Source organism: Gymnodraco acuticeps, unplaced genomic scaffold (genome assembly GCF_902827175.1).
Source record: "Gymnodraco acuticeps unplaced genomic scaffold, fGymAcu1.1, whole genome shotgun sequence".
In the NCBI taxonomy this organism is placed as follows: Eukaryota; Metazoa; Chordata; class Actinopteri; order Perciformes; family Bathydraconidae; genus Gymnodraco; species Gymnodraco acuticeps.
In genome coordinates, this window is record NW_022992205.1 from 774608 (window position 1) to 801159 (window position 26552).

At 40.6% G+C, this 26552-nt stretch overlaps 2 protein-coding genes across 6 annotated transcripts in view; both read left to right on the forward strand.

Moving 5' to 3' along the window:
- The window catches only part of chd5 (chromodomain helicase DNA binding protein 5), a 66796-nt gene extending 51282 nt beyond the window's left edge, over window positions 1–15514 (forward strand). For 2 of the 5 annotated variants that reach the window (XM_034205615.1, XM_034205612.1), the window contains 13 exons: window positions 501–634; window positions 2123–2267; window positions 3439–3598; window positions 3698–3777; window positions 3976–4171; window positions 4249–4338; window positions 4465–4617; window positions 6141–6249; window positions 7088–7220; window positions 7330–7525; window positions 9671–9834; window positions 11377–11503; window positions 12804–12931. In XM_034205615.1, the coding sequence (XP_034061506.1) occupies window positions 501–634; window positions 2123–2267; window positions 3439–3598; window positions 3698–3777; window positions 3976–4171; window positions 4249–4338; window positions 4465–4617; window positions 6141–6249; window positions 7088–7220; window positions 7330–7525; window positions 9671–9834; window positions 11377–11503; window positions 12804–12931 (1815 nt within the window). Of the gene's footprint in view, window positions 1–500; window positions 635–2122; window positions 2268–3438; window positions 3599–3697; window positions 3778–3975; window positions 4172–4248; window positions 4339–4464; window positions 4618–6140; window positions 6250–7087; window positions 7221–7329; window positions 7526–9670; window positions 9835–11376; window positions 11504–12561; window positions 12646–12803 lie in introns of all 5 variants that reach the window. The other 3 variants (XM_034205613.1, XM_034205611.1, XM_034205610.1) reach the window with 3 other exon arrangements.
- A 6192-nt stretch (window positions 15515–21706) lies between these two features.
- arhgef10la (Rho guanine nucleotide exchange factor (GEF) 10-like a) overlaps window positions 21707–26552 on the forward strand; it is a 175065-nt gene continuing 170219 nt past the window's right edge. Inside the window, 1 exon segment of the mRNA XM_034205647.1 lies at window positions 21707–22046. The gene's annotated coding sequence lies outside the window, so the exon portion shown is untranslated.

The window sequence follows — 26552 nt, forward strand, 5'->3', positions numbered from 1 at the left end:
ACGTTTCAGAGTGGCCTTTTATTGTGGCCAGCCTAAGGAACACCTGTGCAATAATCATGCTGTCTAATCAGCATCTTGATATGCCACACCTGTGAGGTGGGATGGATTATCTCTGCAAAGGAGAAGTGCTCACTATCACAGATTTTTTCAGATTTGTGAACAATATTTGAGAGAAATGGTTATTTTGTGTATATAAAAAATGTTTTAGATCTTTGAGTTCATCTCATGAAAAATGGGAGTAAAAACAAAAGTGTTGCGTTTATATTTTTGGTCAGTGAAGCAGGGTCACAAAGTGCCATCACTGCCCTGCAGCTGATCCTGAGCCCAGCACTCTGTTAAAAATGGCAATTGGGACAGAATTACGATCAATGCAATATCACTTTTACACAACAACAATCAGAACATTTTACTCTGCTATAAAACAATTTATATACCCTTTTTTAGTATACCTTTTGTTTTGCTTACATTCTCTGCCTAAAGCTGTTTCTTCTCATCACAAGGTGCTGGGGTTCAACGCCCGGCAGAGGAAAGCCTTCCTGAACGCCATCATGCGTTGGGGCATGCCCCCTCAGGACGCCTTCAACTCCCATTGGCTGGTTCGAGACCTGAGAGGGAAGAGCGAGCGTGAGTTCAGGTGAGGCCTTCATGCAGCTCAACTGTGATCCACAAAGCGGCGTTGGCATTAAAAACCTCTTTTCACACAGTGCAACTTTTTAAAGTCAAGGGCGACCTGACATCTAGTAGAGAGGTAGCTCTAGACTATTTCACTCACTCCCCACATTTAATTGGTTAGCCCAGGGCAAAGCTACAGAACGCTCATATAAAGTTTGCAAAGGTCGGTCTTTCTCCGATTTCAGGGTTACTCACTTTAGAAAGTCAAAAATTACATAAATAGTAGGGCTGTCAAGTTAACGCGTTAATAACACGCAATTTTTTTTTAACGCCACTAATTATATTAACGTGCGATTAACGCATGTGTATTTATCCTCGGCCCACCCCGTAGTTTCAGAGCCCAAAGGCTTGACGTTGACGTTGTTGTTGTTGTTAGTTGGATGGTGGGAGATTCTAGCGAGAGATGGATACAAAATAAGGTGTTTTAAACAGCAAGCCAATCACACAGCTGATGCTGACATCCTGCCACTCGCTTGCGGCAGACCACGCTTGAAAGTTTGCCGGGGAGACGCCTGGACAACAACAGTGATAGCTAAATGGGTGGCTACAGCTTAACATTGTGGAGGACGAGGGGCTGCGTTAGATCATTCGGATCGCATCCAGCGTGTCGACTGCACATCACAGCTCATTATTTTGACCCACAGTGGGAACTTCAGTCTCATGCTTTGACTGTTATGAAGACAGAGGAGCGGCATTTCGCCGACAACTGTAAACAGGCTTGTCTGTTTGAGCAACTGGCTCAGTGCAGAGAAGTACACAGGGTTGGGAGAGAGTGTAAGAGAGAGAGAGAGAGAGAGGTTCCAGGTTGTTGTGTTGAGAATATTCAGGAGAATATTTGTCATTGTTCCAATGATAATAAACACACATTTGCATAAAGCATATTTGTCCACTCATATGTTAGTATTACAAACTTGAAAAATATTCCTCTAAGGTACATTTAGAACAGATACAAAATAATTTAATCGACTGACAGCCCTAATAAATAGATATTGAGACAGCAAGTATCCCTGAGATGTGTTTATAATTGCTTAAATAAAGCTATCACTACTATACTACTGCTATTGCTCTATAATTACTCAATTAAAAATATGGGTTTTACTAATGGTGGTGCTGCCATTGCTGCTAAAGCGGGATTTATACTTAACTACTATACGGGGGTGCTAGTACCACACAGGCCTCGGGAGTAACGGTTGACATGTAGCAGGAGTACGTTGTAAAGATACAAAAAATATGTAACTTTATTCCCTTACGGTTACATTAATAAAATATGTAATAAGATTACTGTTGTATCTGTTCGGCAATTGTTTTGCTTCAACTGCCTTTCATGAAACTAACTATTAATTACAATCTTCTTGTGCTTCTCCTGCCGGTACCTTTTTAAATTGGTGTTCGTGCCTGTAACCTCTCTCTCAAAACATCTCGTAGTGTAAAGTGTTTTCTTTCCCATCAGGGCCTATGTGTCTCTGTTCATGAGACATCTGTGTGAGCCGGGGGCAGACGGAGCAGAGACGTTCGCTGACGGAGTCCCACGCGAGGGACTGTCTCGTCAGCACGTTCTCACCAGGATCGGAGTCATGTCCCTCGTCAGGAAGAAGGTACGGGTTCTTCTCCCCGAGACGTCTTTAACTCAGAATACCAAGCGCTCTGCTGCAGCGCTGTGAGATCAGAGGAAGTAGGTCAAGCGGTTCAGGCAGAGGCAGGCAAGAGGGAAACATCTTTTTTTAGGAACCTTCTTTTATACATCACAAACCACAGGTATCGATGTTTTGTTAGCTTTGGTTCCCATGTAGCTTATACACCTGGGAAACAAAACGACTAACAAAAGGTTTCTGGAGTTTGTGCACTTGAGCATTTTTTGTTTATGTGAAGGAACTAAGCGAGTTTTAAATAGGTAAAACGTGGTCTATACATTACACTTTAAAAATAACTTAACTTGTGGGAAAATTGTATATTAAATTCGGAGCACTGTCCAATCAAAAGCAGTCCGAATTGTAACTTGCAGATAACTGTAGCATCACCAAGTTGAAGCTTAATTTTTAGTAGCTACAGATTAAACGGGCTAATTTATATTTATAAGTTTACCCGCCAGTCCATTGTAAATGTTGCTATGTCTTTGTTTTATTAATATATCTAAACACACAGAAATGTGTTCCATAGTTAGCTTGTAGCTACAATTATTTAAGAATGAGGGATACATGTACAATAACGCTTACCTAACAAACAATATTTGAATGGCAAAATGTGATTTTGATCTATTATTGGTGTTGATTGCTTTATAGTTAGCTATATCTGGTTCAATGCATCTCTTCACCCCAAGGTATGTAGTGGATGTTTTTTGTACAAGACTGATGTTTTTAATAAATTACTTTTGTCCATGGTCACTGACAAATGTATATATAAATATATATGTTTTAAATATATTTTGTTTTGTTATTTGGGGGAACCAGTGCCTTTATGTGATAGTGTTGAAAGAGGGAGACACGCAGCAAATGGTCCCAGACTGGATTTGAACCCAATCGATCGGGACCAAGCCCCAACACATGGGGCCAGCTCTACCATTATTAAATTAAAGGAGATATTTGTAATAAACTAAAACAACATTTACATGAAACTAGGCTTAGTTTGGACTTAGAAGACTTGGTGTAACCAGACACAGATACATTGAAACTGAAAGACTGTTTCAGTTTGCCACATGAACTGTTCTTTACAATCCCATGTAGAGTAGGATTTCTTTATTTACTTGTCGATCCAATCTCTTCTTTGCAGGTGCAAGAGTTTGAGCATGTAAATGGGAAGCTGAGTTCTCCGGACCTGATTCCCATCGGCATGGAGCTGAAGAAACTGACGGAGAGTTTGTCTTCAGATCCCAACACGCCTGTTCCTGCCAGCCCTGTGGCCACGCAGCCGGGCACCCCCATCCCACCAGGTCAGGGTCAAATCTCTGGGTGGTTTTTATCAGAATATAAGGTGAAGTTCATACTTAGGATGACATTTTGCTAAAAAGTTGTTGTTTTCTGGACTGCAGAGAAGCCTGAGTCTCTCTTGAGTGCTGCTGAAGACAAGGACACCACAGAGCAATATGGCAAGAAAGTTTCAGAACAGGAAGTGAGTCCTTTTTTTCTCCCTCCATCTATCACTGTCATTCAGTTCTTCTTTAATGTCTTATCCATCTCCTCATCACTATTTAACTGCACACATCTCATCATCCTCAGATACTGTCAAACTTAGACACCTTTGAACTTTGCCCTCTACCAACTTCCACTGTTTCTCCTCCTGTTTCCCTGTCTGTTTGTCCCTCGGCAGTCTTCCAGTGCCGAGGCAGCGTCTGCACCTGAGAAGGCGGCTGACAGCGAGGAGAGCAAGGCCAGCTCTGAGGAGAAAACAGGAGATGAGAGGGACAGAACCGAGTCGCCCTCTGCGAAGACTGAGCCATCTGCCAACTCCAAGGAGTCTGCTTCCAAACAGCCAGAGCTATCAGCCAGTCAAACCTCGCCTAGAAGTGAGTGCTGCATGATGATTAGCTGTTATATTTATTATTCTGCTACTTTGTTTAATTAAATCTTTTTTTATGCACAGTTGAGCCCAGCAAGGAACCAGAAAAGTCCTCAGAAAAAGGAGATACTGATTCTCCTTCGACAAAAACTGAAGACAAAGAAAGTAAGCCAGGTATAATTGCCATGAATCCTTATATATAAGGTGCAATAATTGTGCTTTTTGTAACACAAATGAATCCTAAGTGGTAGTCCATTACATAGATTTTTCTTTAAAGAGATGGTTGTGTCTTTTATGTAGCTGTGGCAGACGATATGAAGAGTGAAGATGCATTAGAGGGTCGATTAAATGGAGATAAAGACATGTTGGACGAGATGGATGACAGCAGGAAGGAGGACAAAAATGGATACAAAGTCAAGTTCATGTTCAATATCGCTGATGGAGGTTTTACAGGTAAGAACAGTTTTCATTAGTTTACTTATGCACATTAATAAACCAATATGCTATTATTCAGCCGTAGTTCCTTCGAGAAATGTTTAAGAGCCACCCTAAAATGATTAATTATATTTTAAAAATAATATGTTGTTCAAAAAGCTCTTTATTATTCTCATACTTCCTGTGCTGCAGCACCACTTTTCACCCTCTGTCTGAAACCAGAGCCCAGTCTGCTCTGATTGGTTAGCTGGCCGGCTCTGTTGTTATTGGTCAACCGCCTAGAGATGTCCCTCCCCTTAGCCTATCATGTACAATGTGTTGGAGTGCTAGCCAAAAGAAGTGTGAGTGATACATAGTGATGTCACTATGTTACAGAAGCAAGCAAAGGACACTCCCAATCCAGGACATGCTTATTAAACCAAAGAGATAAACATATATATATATATCATAGCAAAAAGAAAGCTACATGTTACAGCAGAACAGACCGGCAGAGGACAGTAAAGTGCAACTCATTTTTTAGTGCTGACTAACCAACTGTCTTCAAATGAGTTTTAAATAACTGCATGTGGCTTGTTCCATTTCAGTGCAGTTTTAACAGAGAATGCAAATTGATTTAAAGTACATTTTCTGAGCAGTATAATGTAATCCCCTCCTCCTGTACCTCTTGTAAACGTATATGCAATTATCTTAACGTGAATAAGTTGAGTTGCATTCATTGACTTCACTTGCAGCTAAATTCTGTCTATGTCAGGGGGGATGAGACTGAGCTGTTGAAAATATATGTTATTGTCTCTGTACTAAATCGTCAAAATCTATAACACAATTTCCTCATAGGAGAGAAGGGAAGATCAATAAGATAAAAAGGTTCAAACTACTGTCTGTATTGTGACCGTAGGTAGGATATATTTAAAATAAAGACAAAAACACCAACATAGAGTCAAATATGATATGAGTCATTTCCATAATATTGGTTTGTAATATTTTGAAGTTTTAAACAATGGACACACAGAAGAGACAAGGCTGTTGTGAGGATACCGTCAAATGAATACACAGCGAAGAATAATGAAAACTCAGAGAACAATTAGACTTTTTTTAGGGTTTATTTCTTTCTCAAGTCTGAAAGCCATATTTAAATACAACAGTTTTGAAGTCTTGGACTCACAAAGCCACTCCCTCATTCAGCATGAATTGAATAGAACTGTAATAGAAAAAGTAATTAAGTGATTGAAAGGAAAACAAATCTCTTATTTGAAACTGCTTGTACCCTTTAATATGTTTTTTTCCAAAAGGAGGACATTGTGAAACTCCCTCACATTTTCATGTCGTGTTAAAGTAGTTACCTTGTCTCTGTCTTTTATGACTGTGTGCTGCAGTGTCTCACTACAGGTTGTTTACTTCAGGTGCTACAATGAAACAGCTTTGTTTTGTCGTGAATCTTCTTTATGTTGTTACATTACTCCTCTTTATGTTCCGGAAACATCTTGAATGTGACTTTTTATTGTGGTGAAAAAACGCTTTGTCTTTTTACTTTTTGCCGTCAGAGCTGCACACCCTCTGGCAGACTGAGGAGCGAGCGGCGCTGTCTTCAGGAAAGATGCATGACATCTGGCACCGTCGCCATGACTACTGGCTCTTAGCCGGCATCGTAACGTATCCTTTCCCAGATATAGGAGCGAGGAGCGATGCATCTGGCAAAGACATTTTATTTCTTATGGCCTGAGGGAAGCTGCAGTCAACATATATATAGATATAACGTGTGAGGAGTTATATAAAACTACTCCTTCCACATCTTTTTATTGAAGTCCCCAACCACATCAGACAGTCTACCCCCTACCATCTTTGTCTTTATTAGGAACAAGCCTTCAAATCCCACCTCTTCAAGCTTGCTCTTTCCTTTGAAACTTCCCCCCCACACATCATAACTCCACCAGTTCCCACTGCTTTCTGTTCTATAGTTTTTTTGTATTTTCCCCAAATTATTTTGAATGCAGCTTATTTTTGTATTTTATTCATGTATTGTGTTATTGTGTATGCTTGTATGACATGTTTTGTAAAAGATCTTATTATTATTTTAATTGGGTTTTTTTTATGATTCATTTTAGTATTACAATTTGTATTATATTATATTATTATTTGTATTATTATTTCTATCATCATTATTTTCTTATTAATTTTCATATAAGAATTTGTATTATTCTTGTTATTATTATTATTAGGATTCATATTAGCTCTTTAATTTGTATTATTATTAGCATTACCATAATTTTCTTTCAATACATTTTCGTATTAGAATTTTTTATATTGTTATTATTTGTATTAATATTATTTTACTATTATTATTATTTATATTATTATTATTACTATTGTTATTTATTTTTATTTTGTATTATTATCAATATTAATACAATTATTATTACCTTTATTATTATTAAGTATTTCTATTTTTCTTTGCATGTATTTCTTTCCCTTGACCCTGACTGTACCTCAGACACGGCTACGCTCGTTGGCAGGACATCCAGAATGACCCGCGTTATGCTATTCTGAACGAGCCCTTCAAAACTGAGGTTCATAAGGGCAACTACCTCGAGATGAAGAACAAGTTCCTCGCACGCCGCTTTAAGGCAATCATTATAATTCAAAATAACCACTGAAGGCTGAAATAATTGAAGGATTAAAGGATTTGTTATATCTGAATGGAAATGAAAACACTTCCTCCCTCTGTGTGTGAAGCTGTTGGAGCAGGCTCTGGTGATCGAGGAGCAGCTGAGGCGGGCAGCGTACCTGAACATGACCCAGGACCCCAGCCACTCCGCCATGGCCCTCAACGCCCGCTTCGCTGAGGTGGAGTGTCTGGCCGAGTCCCACCAGCACCTGTCCAAAGAGTCCATGGCCGGGAACAAGCCTGCCAACGCCGTGCTGCACAAAGGTCGGTTGGCCAGTGAAAAAAAGTATTCATCGTCAGAATGTATGCCTTAGCTGACAAAAGGTGGACAACTGGGAAAAGAATCCGTCAAACATGACTTTTAAAGGTCAAAATAACTGATATAAATGTTTTATTTGACATCTGTCAGCCCGCATATATAATATTTTTTAGAAATGTTTTGAAACTTTAATCACGTTAAATCCCCCCCTTATTATCAAGTTTGAACAATTTCATTAAGAACTAATACGATACTAACTCCTTTTTCCCATTTTGAATAATATATATATTTGTAGCTAGTATTACAATCAATGCAGTACTCAAATTGCTGCAGCAAAAAAACAACTTTCTTTTGTTACCGTCATCAATGAAAATAAGTAAAAAACCTGCATTTAAATTAAGACTATTTCAATTATGAAAAGCAACCTGATAAGAATACAAAATACTGACACATATTAGTAGAAAACCCTTAAAAAAACATGTTTATTTAAATTGGAAACATTTAGTAGCAGCCAGTAAATCTCCTGTTTGACACAGTGGCTTCATTATGTGTCAATTTGATTCACTGTCAAAACAAGCTTACTGTGATTAGTAGGATGAAAATGTGGGAAGAGGCCAAGTACAAAAACTGTTTAAAACAGAGGTGTTCAATTATTATGTTTTGACAAGGTTCTTGTCTGTGACCCTTAGTACATTTTTATGGCATTTTGTTCTTGGCAGTGCTTAATTTCCTCACAGTTTTTTTACTACCTTACATTTATTAGAGGTTGTTTTCGCTCTTTTTAATAGGATTTCCTGTATTGTGTTATAACACACCGGGGTGCAAAACGCATCAATGACAGCGACCCTCGACCACACAAAACAACATCATTTATATAAACACCTATCATGACAGAGCACCCACAGCCAAGTAACAATTACAAATGAATTAAGTCGGCACGGCGGCCCACATTGAAAATGACTTAGGCCTACCTTTGATGATCAAATCACTGAAACACAAAGTCCATCCTCCTGTCCTTTTGGATGAAGCACTTGATGGCGGGTCATGCAGCTGATCCTTTGCCACTCCAGTTTATCATTGTAACTCAATCTTGAAAATGACTCGGTTAATAATTTCGCAACAATGTCATCACCATCACCTTGCAATCTCTCCATGCTTCCCTGGTGGGAGGGACTAAACGCAGGGAAACGACGCAAATGAGGGACGCAAGGATTCCATTTAATCGACCTGAGAAGGACCCTATAACACACATGCATAGACCTCACAGCGGGCGGAACTTGTCATAAAGTCCGTGAAAATAAAGCCCACCCATTTAGAGGGAAGATATGATTGGTCAATTGTACTGTCATTTGACATTACTCTCTCGTTGAGTTACTATATACTATATACTCTGTGAATTTACATGTACAGCAGGACAGTAACTTGCAGAGAGGGCCAGACGAGCTTCTTTCATTTAACCCTTCACATTCCAACAGAAACTGAACAGGCAGATTCGAAGGATTTATTTCTTTGGACATTTTATTTTAAATACAATTAAATAAAATTATTTTTTGGTAAAACTAATGAAAAATATAGCTAAAAAAGCCTAGAGGGCCCTGACGGCTCGCCACTGCTCAAGAGGGAGTTTCTCTCCCAGACACTCCCCCCTGCCTGAAACGCCCCCATTGCATTGGACTCCTTTGTTCGCTTCTGTGTAACATAATTACATAATTATGTAACAATTGCGCTTCTATTGGCTAGCGTTCCAACACATGGTACCTGATTTGCTAAGGGGACATCTCTTAGCGGTTGACCAATCACAACAAAGCTGGCCAGCTAACCAATCAGAGCAGACTGGGCTCTGGTTTCAGACAGAGGGTGAAAAGAGGTGCTGCAGCACAGGCAGTATGAGAAAAATAAAGAGCTTTGTGAACATTAAAGTATGTAAACATGTCACAATAGAGCCATGATATTCAAATGTTTTCATTGCTCAAAGATGCTTTACAAGCAATACATTGTTTTAGAATGTTGTTATATGACCTCTGGAAAAGCTGTGGTAAAAAGAAAGGTTTTTTAGCCTTGATTTCAAAAACCTCCGGGTATTGTATGAGAGTTAACAAGTAAAAAGTATCCGCGTATGAAGTGTGTGTGTGTGTGTGTTTCTCTTACAGTGCTGAACCAGCTGGAGGAGCTTCTGAGTGACATGAAGGCTGATGTAACCCGGCTGCCCAACATGCTGTCCCGCATCCCGCCGGTGTCTGGCCGCCTCCAGATGTCTGAGCGGAGCATCCTGAGCCGCCTCACCAGCCGGGGCAGCGAGCCCCCCCCACAGCAGGTGAGCAGGGACTCAGTGCAAGAAGGTCAGAGGGTCTTCAGAAAACTCTCTTCCCTTCAAGAAACGATCATTTATAGATTTATTCCTCACCTGGTGTTATCTTGAATTTAAGAAATCTTTGTCCAAAAGTGCTCTTAGAAATTGTGGTTAACTGTATATTCCAAGTCTCATTTATCCATGATACATTTATATATCTTTTTAAATATATATATATTTTGTTATCATTTACAACAGTTGATAGAAAAAGTATTTTCAAAACAAACAAAAAATACTACAAAAATATATAAGACTCAATTATACATTTAAAATAAAAATAAAATGTACCTTAATTTGGCATAAATATTCTCAGTTCTTCTTTCAACATTGAAGTTGTTATAATATATTATTACATGTATTTTTTAGGGGGATCGAATATTTTATTGAATAAGTTATCACTTATTTGAAAGTTCTGTTTGATTTCCTTAACAAATCCCCAAAACATTTCCATTAAGAGAAACGTGCTGCAGTTTCAAAAACTAAGCTAATAAAGAAACAGATGTGCCAAAACACCTGGCAGAGTTAGTGTGTTTCATAGCTGTAATCTTTGTATCAGTATATTTTGAATAACTAGGTAAGCTACGCCAGCTAGCTGCAGATCTGCAATAATATAGGAACGATTCATGCGATCACATTTGTAAAATAAGTTTTTAGTTACTACATGCTGTAATGGTTTGTTCTTGGCAGCATATTACTATGCAGTGGAGGCTGGTGAGGAAACAAAGCGGACTGAAATGTGTGCAGGGCTGAGTACATTTCAGAAATAAAAAGGCTATGGCCCAAAAAAGTGCTGTGTATCCACGACTCAGCAACCACGGAAGAGTTTCCCCAGGTGTAAAGGAAAAAAAGAGTCTGCCTCAAGTTGTTTACTTTCCCCACTGAGCTCCACGGTTCAGTCCCAGAGAATTTAACAAAGGCTGTATTGTCTCATCACTTTCATCTCTGCTGCACCTGTTCATCAGAGCTGAATGTGTTTGTTTTATTCTCTGTTATACAAGAGATCATTACAGCCTAACGCTGAAAATCCTCGTGACTGTGCTTTTTCGGTTGCTATGCCAACTTTTGCCGTAACCGAGGACTTTCTCTGACTTTGTGTTTTTAACTTCCTACCTTCCTGGTTCTTTCTTGAACTAAATCACTGTTGTATAGAATAATTATTTTGCTGTGGCACTCTCTTGTTATCGTCACATAGAGGTGTGATGTAATTCATTTTAATGCAGCAGGATGACATGACCCCCATAAAAGATGGTTTTATCAAAAATATTGTTCTGCAAAATGAGTTATTTTGGTAGATGTTTGGATCATTCCGATAACCGAAAATAGTGGTTTGATTTATCTTCCGAAATAAGGATCAGAATATCACCCAATTTGGACCATATGTTCACAGAAAAGAATTCCTTACAGTAAATGACATAGTTAATAAAAACATGGTTGTGCTTTGTTTTTACTTGGGTAGGGGTATCCTAACTTTTAATTGCATAACTGTTGAATATTTCTGTTTCCCAGCCTTTCAGCCAGGGGGGGTTCGGCTGCTCCCAGATGTACAGCAGCAGCTTTGGGGGGGGCTTCAGAGGACCGGGGGCTCAGGCCATGGTCAACTTCAGCCAGATGCCTCTGGGACCCTACGTCAGCGGTAAGGATCTTCATTCACTGTAGGGTGCTGTATCATAGGGGAAGGAACACAGCTGCGCCTGGAGGTTGTTAATGACATTTTAATTCATAAATATTTGATTATTGAAATGAATAGTTAATCAATAGCTCTGATAGACTAGACATCAAATATTTTGATAACACATGGTGCCCACGTCTATAATGCATTATAAAATCTGTGCTATATAATTATAGTTATACACGCTCATACATATTCATGATGCTTTATAATATTAAAAATATATCAACAGGTTAAACTGAAGGTTTTTTTGCAAGCCCATGGATATAATGCATGATCAGAATTCCTATTATGGGTTATATAAATATACTCAATATGAGATATAATTACTGTGCATTACAGTATATGGCATTTTAAAGTAATTATTATGAATGACAACTATTGAAATTAAAATGCACTATGAGCCTTGCAAAAAACAATATCAGTGAGTGACAAGTATTATGAAGTACTTGACATTAGAAACCATTATAACTTTATAGTGTGTAATTATCATTGTTACAAAGGATGATGAATCCTTTTGAGTGCGTACAACTATATTTATACAGTGCTATATTCACATTTTAATGCAATACAAGTATCTTTATATTGCATTATGGACACAACATAAAGAAGACATTTCCAGAAATGTAACTAATGAAACGAATGACTTGCATTCAGTTTAAACATATGCCAATGTGTTCGATGGTAGAGGTTATGACTTACGTTTTTTGATGGCTGCTAAATTGAAACAATGTCAGGGGTAATTCAATTAAAAGATCATGCAGGCTAATCATAATGTAGGTCTTATCTTGATCATTTGTATATGTAGTAATTAGAGTGTATAAGTGAATAACTGAGATCTGGAGCGTGGGACCCTGAACAGCCTGACAGTTATCATATCAGTTCACACCCTCAAAGACCTCAGATAGGGCAAGAAACACCAGCATTCATGTTTGAAACAGAGCCCCAGGTGAGCTTAACTTATTTGAGTAATAATTCCAATTCCTTTTGTTTTCTCTTCCAAACTGTCCTATCTATCACAGCTGACAGACCGACGTCCTTATTCAACTTTGACCTATCTTACTTACCTTAGTTGCATACACAATGAGGGTTTGCAGACATTTTGGGTATGCTCACTTTCAGTTTTGATTTTTAATAAGAAGTGCTTGCTCTGTTTGAAAACCACTGAATCATTGTTTGTCATAATTCTCACTATAATATGCCAAAACATATATATTTATTTAGCTTTTACACACTAAAATATAACATCTTTCTTCCTCTTTAGTGTCCTCTAATGGCCCTCCGCCCCCTACAAGCCATCTGGATAAGAAGTCACTTGACTCCTTGAGAGACGTGGCCACGCCTGACCTCAAATCAGGCAAACCGAGTGATGTCATCTGCATAGAGGACTAGGCAAGCTTTGTAAAACTGATTTGAGGTCAGAAAAACTCCCAGGGATGGATTCTGTACGGATGACGGCTTCCCATTTCCTCCCCCTTCTCTTTCTCCTGCTTCTTCCTGACTTACAATCAACAGTCCAGCTCTCTGATTAATGCAGATGTGTCTAACCTAACAATTGCAGTTGTATCTTTCAAGGATCTCATAGAAGTAGATATCTGCTGTTGTTATTGTGTGCTGGAGAGTTAAGGATTAGGAGGGAAAATGAATCAGATTTCTTTCTGAAAAAGGATTTAAATTTCTCTCCTCGCGCTTCAAGGTGAAATTTGGATTTGAGATTATGATGCTTTTGATTGGGGCTCATTCTAATCTTCGACATTCTGCGTACGCCATGTTGCTTTCTCATCTGCCTATTCCCTGTACACTGTGACTTCGTCCCAACGGAGCTAATTCCCTGTGAAGAGGAGTGGAGTTGAGGAAGACTTCGCTCATCATTTGAGAGGAGATCATTTTTCCTGAGGGCCAGTATTGTTACTTTAATGAATATGTGTTTTGTCATTCATGTAGTAACCAGTGGATATTGATTTGAAAGCATCAAAAACGCTCATCATGTATGCAGTAGCTGGACACAGTCTGTCTGAATCCTCTAAAGACTGCCACCCACTGGAAATTCGGAGTAAGTAATCTCCGCAAAACCTGCAGATAAACTTGACTGCAGTGCCAGCAAGGGTTTGGCTTCTTGTACTGTACATACTCAGAGACTGCTGTTTATTTTACCTCACATAGGTCTAATCATAGTGAACATATGTATACAGAAGCCTGGCGAAATGAAGATGGCGCAGAGAAGAAGAAGGTGCAGGAATGGTTTTAAAACGCATTTCAGAGAAGCATTTCTGTGTATGGTACAATATTTGTGATTCTTCTTATATTTGAATGTTAGTAGTGGCTGTAGAGCTTAAACCCCGGGGCCATGACCAGTGGGACTGCACTATAAACAGGAACTCTTCTGGTCTCAACATACAGGGCTTTAATGTTCGGGCCTAACTGAGAACACAGTGGACAGTTTCTTTTCCCCCTCTTACATACATCCCAGGGACTTTCCCAGTTCCCTTTCAGTGTTAGAACATAATAAAAACACATGTGCTTATAGCATAATGTCACTTTAAGTCTAGTATTTGTTGCAAAACTAGCTTTGCTTCATTTTACGTTAGTTAAGATAAGATGTATTTGGTGCCATTTAAGAAGATACTCCAGTATGATTTTGTTCTTGGATGCAGTGTATTTCCTCCTCAGAGGTGAAGACCGTACTGTACTGTTACTAAAGATACAAATATTAACAGTCTAAACCTATATTTACAGGAATAATCTGACTTTCCAAGGACCAATTTCTCTCAGCATAACGTCTTCACTTCCTGTTTCGTGAGTTATGTTTTGGCTTTTTTCAAACTGTTCGTTGTTGCCTACTGCTTTACCTCCTGTGAACACACGTTAGCATGGTATCGCTACATATCTTGTCCATACTGTTATGTGCTAAAGTGGCAGTCCACTAAGTGAAACAGTATTTTATAAACTCAAGCTTACTATATTTTCTTTATTTCTACAAAGGCATTTCTCGATTGTGGACTTTTTTTATTTTTTCCAAAGACAAGTGGCATTAGATGTTTGTATTATAACAGCTATTGAAAGCACGTATTTAACTTTGTCGGGACGACGATTGTGATTGGACTATTTCAAACTGAAGAGGTAATGTTGTACAGAGTTGGTGAGTGTATTTTCTTACTCTTCTTTTTGCAACTTCTTGTCCTGAGGTTCTTTTCCTCTGTCCCGTTTTCACTTACTTACAGTATATTGTGTTACTGGAACCCCTCTTAAATTCAGTTTCAACACATTCTCAGACTGATTTTTTTTAAAGCAACAGGAAATGAACCTTGAAGTGCATCATGAGTTTTTTGTGCTTTTCTCTGTTGGTGTTTATCAGTGCTGTTTTGTTCATGCCATCTATAATCGACCATGACATGTATTAGGTTGCTCGACGGATAGAACCTCAGAAAAATGTAAATACTTGAAAGATTTTTCAGAGATAAATCCATCTCATACAGATCTACGTATGGAACTGAAAAAATGAATGTCTGCTGGATGGTGTTGCCATAGAGGGCACCGTATGTGCTCATTAATCGAAATCATGTCCTGGAGCGGCGAGAGAACGTCAAAAACACGCCACTCCAATGAAATGCAATCAAACTGAAGTCAGTATGAATGTAATGTCTGTTAGAAAAAAAATGCTTCAGTCTAATATTATAAATATGTTAACAATGTATGTACATGCTTATTAACATGGCTTCAAAAGCTACCAAAAGACCCTGATAAAAGGCACCTTTGCTGCAGCGAATGCACAGCATGTGAAGCGTTTGATCTGACGGTTCACTTTGGGGAGGCGTTAGCGTATCTAGCATTTACCGACAATGAGCTCCAAGCAGTGTTAAAAGTTCTGATATTTGTGCTGTATAGCAATTGAATGAAAAAGTGAATTGTCATCTTTTTATTTGTATTCTGTGTATTTGTTCAATGTGTTTTAATAAATCTTCTGGACAACAGTAACATTGTGTCATTGTTCCTTTCTCTGCAGACCTGCATATGAATAATTGAGTTGCGTTGAAAAGGACTTCAGATTTCATTAAACCAATTGACCATCTGGAGTTGACCTCTTAAACGTGTTCTTTGTGCGTCTTCCAGGGCATGAGCAAGCAGTCCTGTAAATGTGATTAGAGGCAGAAATAGAACCACCAGTGTAGTCAGGGAGGGATACAAATAGCAGAAAGAGGGCATTCACTAAGTAGTCTGAGTTTAAAGGAGCCCTATTATGCTAATGTTCAGGTTTTCTAATTCTTTGTTGTTCCTCTACTTTTCATGTTTACATACTTTAATGTTCACAAAGTGCTTTATTTTTCTCATAGTGCCTGTGCTGCAGCACCTATTTTCACCCTACGTCTGAAACCACAGCCCAGTCTGTTCTGATTACTGGCCGGCTCTGTTGTGATTGGTCAACCGCTTATAGATGTCCCGCCCCTTAGCCTGTCATGTACAATGTGTTGAAGCACTAGCCAATAGCAGCACTAACTATGGATGTAAACAAAATAGTCCAATCAAGGCGTTTTAGGCATGGGGGGGAGAGTGTGTGGGAGAGGAACTGTGGGACTTTAGCCTCTGAAGACCATTTACATGCACAAGAACGTTATAGGAAAGGGTAAACCCAATCCAACACAATACAACACAATAATGCCCCTTAAAGACAAAGAACATTTTAATAACAATATCATACAGCTTATAACACAAATTGTACTCAAAGTTTTATATTCTGCTGTCTCTCAAGAATCAGAATAAATACTGATAGAGACCAAATCAAACAATATGTAGGAAAGTGGAAAGGACGTATGAGTACAGATTTTAAAATTATATAATAATTACTCTTTGAAAGTATATAAACTTAACAAAAAAAGCATTACAAACAAATAAGTGAATCAGGTATAAAGAAATTAAGTAGTTGCAGGATAACCATAGCAAATACTTTATTTACTATATGTATATTGCACAATGTTATATAACATTATTATTAACATTGTTACAGATATTGGGTGGTACAAACAGATTAGGCAGCCAGTGGTAGAATCAACATAGTAGATTGCACAACAGTGGTGTTATAGTCTGTGTTGTTGTGTGTGGTGGTCTACCAGGGGCTGTGGTGGTTATGCAGTCTGACAGGGTGTCCTGGAGGGGGGGGGGGGGGCATGTTGTACAACAATGATGACAGCTTGGCCATTGTTCTCCTTTCTCCCACCTCCTCCACAAAGTACATTGTTTTGCCTCTTTAACTCTTGTTTTGTGTTTGATTTGAATGCAAGACATATTTCCCCTAAGAGCAATGACATTCAAGTTGAAATTGATGTTCATAGTTAGCTGCTGTTTAACTAAAAACGTGTCCCAATGAGAAACAATCAAATGAAGTAATCATTTGTACTTTGGTAAATGTATGGCCCACTGCAATAAAACAAGCTATAGTTGAAGAGACATTCCCCACTCCTTAAAGCTGAGCATTTCAAAGGGAGTGGGGAATCATTTATCTGCTTTAATTGCTATTTTTGCATCATTACAATTTGCAATTGAAGATACTGCACTCCTTCCATTATGATTATTTTTGAGTTGGATATCATTGTGCTTACTTCATGTTTTTCAAGACAGTACAGGCTCATTTACAGGCTGATGAAACTCCATGGAAACACACACAGTTGACATAGTCAATGAAAAAGATGATGGCAAGATGTTTGTGCTGCTTTTACACTCAGCATTTTCATTCCTTATTCTTGTGTTTTATTTGTTATGCTCAGACATTCTTTCCATATCCTCAGAATTCCTAATGTTTTCATTATTGTTTTTGAACAGTAGGATATAGTGCAGCGTAATACTATTTGATAATACTTCATGTAGATGTTGAATAAGTGCATGCACACTGGTTCCCGTCTTCCATGCCTTCTCAGTCATTTTATAATCTAGGTGTGTGTGTGTACCTCAAAATACTTCCTGATTAAATAAGATTCAATTAGATATACTTTATCTCCCAAATGGGAAATTGTTTTGTCACAGCAGCATGTTAACAAGGCATTGCCCATATTGAAAACAAAACAAATACAATAGAAAATAGATACATATCTATAAAGTATATTTTATGCGCCAGGCTGTACATGTTGTGTTGTTTTTCCCCTCCTCTTGCTCTCTGTTTTTTTCATTGCAGCTAATCAGCAGCTGGTCAGTACCTGCCTGGGCACCTGAGACAGACGGCTGATTGGATCCCGCCACCCTCAGCTGGCCTATCAGCAGCCAGGGCTAGTCATAAAAGAGGCACCCAGGAAGCCTTCCTCTAAAACCTGGGCCTGCTGCTGATTGTTTGTTAGTTGCTGATTCTACTGTGGATCTTGTTTTCCGAGCATTGTTGAATGTGTGTGTGTGGTGGGAGGTGGAGGAGTTAGGCAAGTTTGGGGTACCCTACATCTCATCACCTAGGTAACATCTGTTAGACACACTAGGTTAGTGGATTGTTGCCACCCCTTTGTTTTGCTTTGTCTCATTTTTAGTAGTTCAGATAGTGAGGTTTTTTTTTGGAGTTTTGGTTTCAAAGGATAGATTTAGAGCATTGTTTTGTTATATTTGTTAATTTTGTTTGGCACAATCTGCTTAGTCTCCTTCTTCTCCTCAATTAAAGAATATTTGTTGGCGTTATTTTTGTGAACAGAATAAATACATGTCTTAATGTTCACTATGACTCTCTCGTTATTGGTTGTTGTGTGTTACTGTCCCCAGTTCCCCTAGACCTTATTGGGGACGAAACAATATCACATAATTCACTATATAGAATAGGTTAGAATGCTCTAGACCAATCTACTACTTAAAAATATATAAAGATAGTATACTATATCAATTCCAGAAGTAGTTGCAGTTTTCTCAAATGTAAATGTAGGTTTTAGGTTAGGAAGTGTGAGTAAAATATGTGCAAATCATTTAGGGTTATTGACATTTAAAGGTCCCATGTCATGGCCATTTCTACTGATCATAATTCCATTGTTGAGGTCTACTAGAATAGATTCATATTATGCAATATTCCTCTCACATTGGTTTCTCATACAGCATCTCTGGATAAATGTGTATTCACTCTCTGTCCTAAACGGCTTGTTGGAGCTCCTGCCCCCCCCCCCCCCCCCCCCCTGTGATTCCACTGTGCTCTGATTGGTCAGCTCACCCACTCTGTTCTGATGAGTCCACCACCGTAACAGCGGAACATCAGTGATGATGTGTTACAATGGCGTTTGTTAGCAACCAGAAAATGACACCAGTAATGACAAACAGATGAGAATGCTGCGTGGGGTCTGGGTGCCGTGTTGGTGGGACGTTGCGCGGCTCGCTGCTGCGAGGAGCGGACAGCGTGAGCTGGTTTCTTTTCCTGCTTGCTGCGTGGGATCTGCGAGACATCGCAAATGGACGCTGTCTCGTCCATTCCCCCACCCCCCAAACGCGGCGCACCTATCTACAGTGTAAGTGCACCACATTTTGGCCGCTGCGAGGCTCCACTAGCTACCCCCTCCCCCCAGCGCGTCACAGTTTAGCCGCTGAGAGAGTGTGTGTGTGTGAGGAGCTCCACGGATTGGTCCATTTGGACCAATGGGTCCATTTGGGTATGGGCACGTCACTGTACCCAGGAAGAAAACAATGGAAAAAGAGAAATCTCCAACAAGGCGTTCTGGGGCAGCATAGACAGGTCTTATCTGTGTTAGCTCCTTTTCCCCTCTCTCTCCAAGTGAGGTTCTTACCCTCATTACCTCTGCCCGCCCTACCACCTGTCCTCTGGACCCTATCCCTTCAAACCTCCTTCAGACTATCGCTCCTGATATTCTACCGTTTCTCACCCATTTCATCAACACTTCTCTAACTTCTGGTCACTTTCCAAACAGTCTCAAGGAGGCAAGAGTAAACCCTCTCCTAAAGAAACCCACTCTCAACCCGTCTGATGTTATAAACTACAGGCCTGTCTCTCTCCTCCCGTTCCTGTCTAAATCACTTGAACGCGCTGTCTTTAAACAACTCTCCTGTTATCTCAATCAGAACAACCTTCTGGATCCGCACCAGTCTGGTTTCAAGGCAGGTCACTCCACAGAAACTGCTCTCATTGCTGTCACGGAGGAACTGCACACTGCCAAAACTGCATCCCTCTCCTCTGTCATCATCCTGTTGGACCTGTCTGCTGCATTCGACACGGTGAATCATCAGATCCTCCTTCGCACTCTCCAAAAACTTGGAGTTTCTGGCTCTGCACTTTCCCTCCTCACCTCATACCTGAAAGACCGTACCTACAGGGTGACTTGGAGAGGGTCTGAGTCCGACCCTTGTCAATTAACTACGGGGGTCCCTCAGGGCTCTGTTCTTGGTCCCCTCCTCTTCTCCTTGTACACAAACTCGCTCGGATCAGTCATTAGCCCGCATGGTTTTTCTTACCACTGCTACGCTGACGACACCCAATTAATTCTGTCCTTTCCCCGCTCAGAGACCCAGGTCGTCGCACGCATCTCTGCTTGTCTAGCTGACATCTCTCAGTGGATGTCTGCTCACCACCTCAAGCTCAACCTTGACAAGACTGAGCTGCTCTTCCTCCCGGGAAAAGATTGTCCAACTCTTGACCTGACAATCAACATCGGCACCTCAGTTGTTTCCCCGACTCAGACTGCAAGGAATCTGGGTGTGACCCTAGATAACAACCTGTCCTTCACTGCAAACATCGCTGCTACAACCCGCTGCTGCAGATACACGCTTTACAACATCAGGAAGATACGTCCCCAGCTGACTCAGAAAGCGACTCAGGTTCTGGTCCAGGCTCTCGTCATCTCACGCCTAGACTACTGCAACTCCCTCCTGGCTGGTCTACCTGCATGTGCCATCCGACCTCTGCAGCTCATCCAGAATGCAGCGGCTCGTCTGGTTTTCAACCTTCCTAAATTCTCCCACACCACTCCGCTCCTCCGCTCCCTTCACTGGCTTCCGGTAACTGCTAGAATCCACTTCAAGACACTGGTACTTGCTTACCGTGCTGCGAATGGATCTGGCCCTTCCTACATCCAGGACATGGTTAAACCGTACACCCCAGCGCGTGCACTACGCTCTGCATCAGCCAAACGACTCGTTGCGCCCTCGCTGCGAGGGGGACCCAAGTTCCCATCGGCGAAAACACGTGGGTTTGCTATCCTGGCTCCAAGATGGTGGAATGAGCTCCCCATTGACATCAGGACGGCAGATAGCTTGCACATCTTCCGGCGGAAACTGAAAACTCATCTCTTTCGACTCCACTTCGAGCGTTAGAACGATTAACGAAGCACTTTTATACCAATAAAGGACTGGATTACCTAAAGCCAGTTGAGTAGCACTTGAAATGTTTGGCTCTATGAAACCTGATATACTTATATGATTCTGTTTTCTTCAAGGTTGTGTCTTCCTGGTCGAATGTACTTATTGTAAGTCGCTTTGGACAAAAGCGTCAGCTAAATGCAATGTAATGTAATGTAATAATGTAATGTTAGAGTTTTACTCGCTACAGGGTGCACTTTGAGGGTTTGTGACTGCAAACCGTTTACATGCTTAAAAACCTACATAACACAAGGGGACGGGTAATAACCGGAAAAGCATGACATGGGACCTTTAAGGGAAATTATAATTATACAACTCTAGTTCTGCTATTACTATTTTAATTTGAATGCAACTCACATTGTCAACAAACCCTAAAAACAATCAGTGTTTATATTCTTGATATACATTTTTTATTGAGCAATGTGTCATTTTACCTTTGTAAATGTTAACAAATACACTGCATGTATTACTCCAATTCATTCGGATGTTCCCTTTAAATCCCCTTACCTCCTTTTTCTTTTTAAATCTCAGCCAATGATAAGACAGTCCGCAGCGGACTCCGGTACCATGTGAACAGACAACTTCAGTCCGACACGGAAGTGCTCAGACAGCATTGCCCCTAATTCCTTCTGTCCGGCCCACTTCTACTGAAAAACTCCCCTCATTGGTCAACACACATCCCCTAAGCTTCTCATTGGCTACATGCTTGACTCTGCTGCTCTGCCATTGGCTGCTTGTGTTTGAGAGCCCTCACCCTGCTTTGTGCTGCTGTCTGGGCAGCAGCAGGGGTCTGGGGAGTGGGAGGAGGGAGAAAAGCAAAAGAAAGGACAGAATGAGACTGGAGGGGTTGTGTGGGGGGAAGAGACCCATCTAAAAAAGAGAGGGACAGAGAGGGGAGATAGAGGGAGGAACTCAAGCACACAGAGGGATAAGGGAGGGAGCAAAGAGGGTTACCTCATAGAGAGCTGCTAGTGTGCACACGGAGCAGGGAGAAGTTGTGGGAAAGTAAACAGCACAGGAGAATCCAATCTGTTTCAGCCCCTTGCAGCCCCCGCAGAACACCAGAGGGATGAGTGCACTGGAGCCGGTAGTGTGGTAAAAACTGAGAGTTTATGGGAGGTAACCAGGATTAAAGGGCCACCAGGGAGACCTGAAGCTTCTCGGAGGACACACTATTGAAGGCAAGGAGGTGAGATATCATGTTATCCTTTAAACACTTTGCTTCCTCCATTCTGTCTCTCTCCCTCCTCTCTCTCAGCCTGGTTAGCATGTTGCAGAGACAGCAGCTTTGTCCATTGATGGAGTGGAGTTGGGGGGTGGGTGTTGCTGGTTTGTGCCTCTCTGTCTCAGCCGGTGGAGGAGGAGAGGATGGGAACGACATAGTAGCCGTGTGGCCTTTTTTTGTTGAGTACACACCATCATGGACGATTAAACCCAAGCCGGCAGAGCTACAGAGCGTGAGGCCTTGTTATGATAGCAGCTGTTCCTGAGACAGACACCAGGAAGGATGAGCGGGAGATTGCCGGCTCATCCCAGACCCACACCTCTGGCCGGCTGTTTTTCTGCAGCACTGCACAACTCTCCCACAGCCTCAGGCTATAAAAAGAGATCCTCTGGCCCGTCCTTAACCATTCCAGTTTGACGGTTACTTCCCGGAGTACAATAGCCCCTCCCAGGATGGATTTCATGCTGCCTCTATACTCTGCAACAGAGGGGAGACGGGGGTGAGGGGGACTAGGAGACCTCTGACCAACTCATTTGCATTTTAAGCTAGGGCACTGTTTCTGCCTCACTTGCCGGATGTCCAAGTAGTAACTCCATGGACTCACTGTATCAGATTTTTTTCTTCTTAGTCACAGTCTAGCACTTCCAACACACATTAACAATCCATGCATGCATGGCCTGCTACCACAAAGACTTCACTATCAATGGGAACTCTTCCTCTTTTGGCACACACTCGCCCATGAACTTGTACTAATGCATTGATATGTACATGAGGCCTTGGTGCTCAAAACACAATCGGTCATTTGATAGTGGTGTCACGCCTGCCATATGTTTACAGGTGCACTGTGTGACACACTGACTGCATTCCCATGGGAATGTCAGATTACCCAACAGAAGGAAGTCAGGGATGTTTGTAAATTGAGGCCTACCTTCAGTATTTTGTTGTCAACCAAACAGGACTTAATATCCTCTAAGCTAAGGTCTTCCGATAAACCTTCAGGCCAAAGCAACATAACTACTCTAATTTGAAGAATAATCTGAAGCTCCTATCTTTAATATGAATCATGATTGCTTTAATTGTTGGTAGTTAGCCAATATTAAATGCCTTTCATGAGACTTCCTGAATTGTGACTGAACACTTTGATTCAGAAGCATATTTTCATAGATGATATCTAATAAGATTGGAGCTCATTTTCTCTCACATTGATGATAGTGAAAGCATGCCTTGCTGCCTAATGCTGTATGATGGCTAAAATCAGACAAACACAATGCTTGATGCTAAAGGCAAAAACCAGCCAAAATCGAGAGACTGATTTAATCCGACATTTTAGATCTGCTCAAGGGTAGTTCAAATAACTGCTGTCGTTTCGTTTCACGGCATTGCTATACTAGTGGTGATACTGTTGTCCAGGATCAGGCTGAATTTGGTTGAGGAGGTAGCTAATATCTCTAAGATTGGAGCTTTGCCGTTGAATCAGAAACATAACTCAATTTGGACACATGTCTTACTCTGTACTACTTCAAAGGGCTATAGACATGGCAAATCTACCATACAGGATCATCACACAAACTAAAACTAATAACTCAAAAGTGACTTTCTTTCGGGTAATCAAATCTTTTAATGTGTAAAGGTATTGGATATGTGCAAACTCTGGACTTTGGAAGTGAAGCTGTCTATAAAAATGGATGCAAAATGTGAAACGTCAGTTTACCATTTATGAAAAGAACCGATAAGCAAAACAAAGCATGATCTGTGTGCTGTAGTAGAAAGTGACTCTACATATAAAAGCTAACTTCATGTTTTATGGGGATCATTTAGCGTTCATAGGAGTTCTTCTGTGGCAAGCTGTGGCAGGTCTGAGATTCTCTGGGAAACATCCTCGCTGACATGTCATCTTGGGGTTGGAACCTATAGGGTGGAGATTGAAAGGCGTGGTGGGCATGTACCAGACAGGGAGTGTTTGAACTGTTTGTTACATCAGAGCAGGGTTTTGAAGTATGACACTGTGCACACAAACAATGCTATCTGCATCAACTTATTTCAGACTTTGCGATCTGAATGCACACACAAATATCCGGATTACTTGGACACTGAAACTTGATGATTCACAGGCCAGGTCATCAATACAGGGTTAAGATTAAAGAGTATGTTTCTGTGTGACTTCTAAATGTTAGTCACACTAGATAAAAAACTTTAGGCATCACTTCTCTTTTACTTAGAAATGACTCATCAATTGAGTAATATTTTTCACGCATCAGGTCTTTTTTATTATACTGCTGAGCATGCTAATAAGAGGGCCAAAACAGAGGGCCAATTACAATAACTAACTTCCATTTCTTTTTTGAATAACAGCATATCCATTTCACCTCTCCAGTCACCCTCTGCACTACCCTCACAATAATACAACAACACCAGAAGGATGGATTGTATTTTTTAACTGTACCCACTCTAGGAATCAAAGCCAAGATATCGTGACCTCTTTTGCGTTTAGTTGTTCTATTCCTGATAACAGTTTAACTCTTGTGGGTCCCCAAAATGTATTGAAATGCAATTTAAAGGGGGCCTATCATACTAATGTTCAGGTTCACATTTGTATTTGGTGCTTCTACTGTGACATGTTTACGTGCTTTAATGTTCAAAAGCTCTTTATTTTTCTCATACTGCCTGTGCTGCAGCACCTCTTTTCACCCTCTGTCTGAAACCAGAGCCCAGTCTGCTCTGATTGGTTAGCTGGCCTGCTCTAATGTGATTGGTCAACTGCTTAGATATGTCCCGCCCCTAAGCCTATCACGTAAAATATGTTGGAGACATTGGAGAGTTACTGGAAAAGTAAAAAATTACTTTGATGGCTGTACTTGTTTTACATGGAAATAGGGAGTTGACAAACAACACACCAATCAAGAAACCATAAATTACGACTTAAAAAACGACTCCATGTGCCAGGAGCAGTTGCGGCACGTAATACATTTAGCCTTTGCTACATGAGTTTCTGTCTCAGCCTTCAGCTAGTGCTGTATTCCTAAGCTAGCTAGTTAATGACTACCTTTATAAACAATAACATACTGTGGCTGTGAGGTGGAGTGGTCATCTTTTTGAAGGTCGGCGGTTTGATTCCCAGCCCTTGCAGTCAACATGTCCATGTGTATTTGTGTAAGATACATAACCCCGAGTTGCTCCCGCTGGCATCGCCACTGGTGTGTTAGTGTGTGTGAATGTTAGTCTTTCTGAGCAGGTGGCACCTTGTATGAATGAGTGTGAATGGGTAAATACTGAATTGTTTATATAAAAGTGCTTTGAGGGGTCGTAAAGATTGGAGTAGCTCTATATAAATGCAGTCCATTTACCATTTTCTGTAAAAAGATGATGGTGTCTCACAATGGTTGAAAACAAATTAGGTGGGAGAATGGTAGAGACTGAGTGAGATTGGGTTTTGTTATCCATAACAACTGAGAGAAATGTATTTGTTACATTGTTGGTATTGATCAACCACCCAGTCCAGCCTCGGAAGATACAACATGAAAAATGGTGTGCCATAAGTATTTCTCTGGATAAACCAAAGCATTGTCAGGTTAAAACATTCAGGACATTCTTATCTCTGTTCAGTGTTTATTCAATAAAGCACACATGAGTCCTCTGTGTCTTTGAGTAATGGCTGCAACACCATCAGCACATCTCTGCTGTTGAGGACTGACACTACTGGAGCTGCTGCCCACAGCAGAGGGCATATGAATATGAATGAATAACATGTTCCTGAATGTCTTAACTGTGGCCAAATAACCTAAAACCTGGGGGACGGTATCTTAAATATTCATGGTTAACCTTCTAACCTGTTGTGTTTACAGTGGAACATCATATTCCACATTGCCTTTGGCACGCAGTGTTCAGAAATGTAAAATATTGAAAACATGATGAATAATTCAATAGAATGTGTTCTTCTGTATTTCATGAAACCGTTTTTGGAAGGGCAATGTTAAGGCGAATCCATGAAATGAACAACCTCCCTCCCGTTGGGATGCCTTTTGACAGCCTGAGAAGTATACTGTTCTCCAGGAGCTGTTTGCAGTTCCAAAATTGGCCACGTCACATTGGTATCTCTTGATAGGAAGTCCTTAGGGAAAGCTGAAGAAACAAGCAGCGCAGGAGGCAGAAACGTCTCCGCCTGGCACTGTTTGTTGTTGTCAACGGTCCGCTGCTCTCTCATTGTCTGCTGAGTGTTTGTATGCCGTTTGTTGTTAAGGCAAAAGTAGCAGTGGGCTCAGTGACTTTCTGTTAGATTTTCCAATGCTGTTTATTCAGTCGTCACCAGCTGCTGCTCTCTGCCATTGTGTATTGATATACCCGACTGACACTGACCAATGGATGTGAGGTTTGTCTGCACTTGGTCAAACATAGCATTCTCTAAATCAGTGGCTAGAACTAAATATGCGGCCCAGAAGATCAGCAAAGTCCTTACTGAATGCTTAGAAAGCA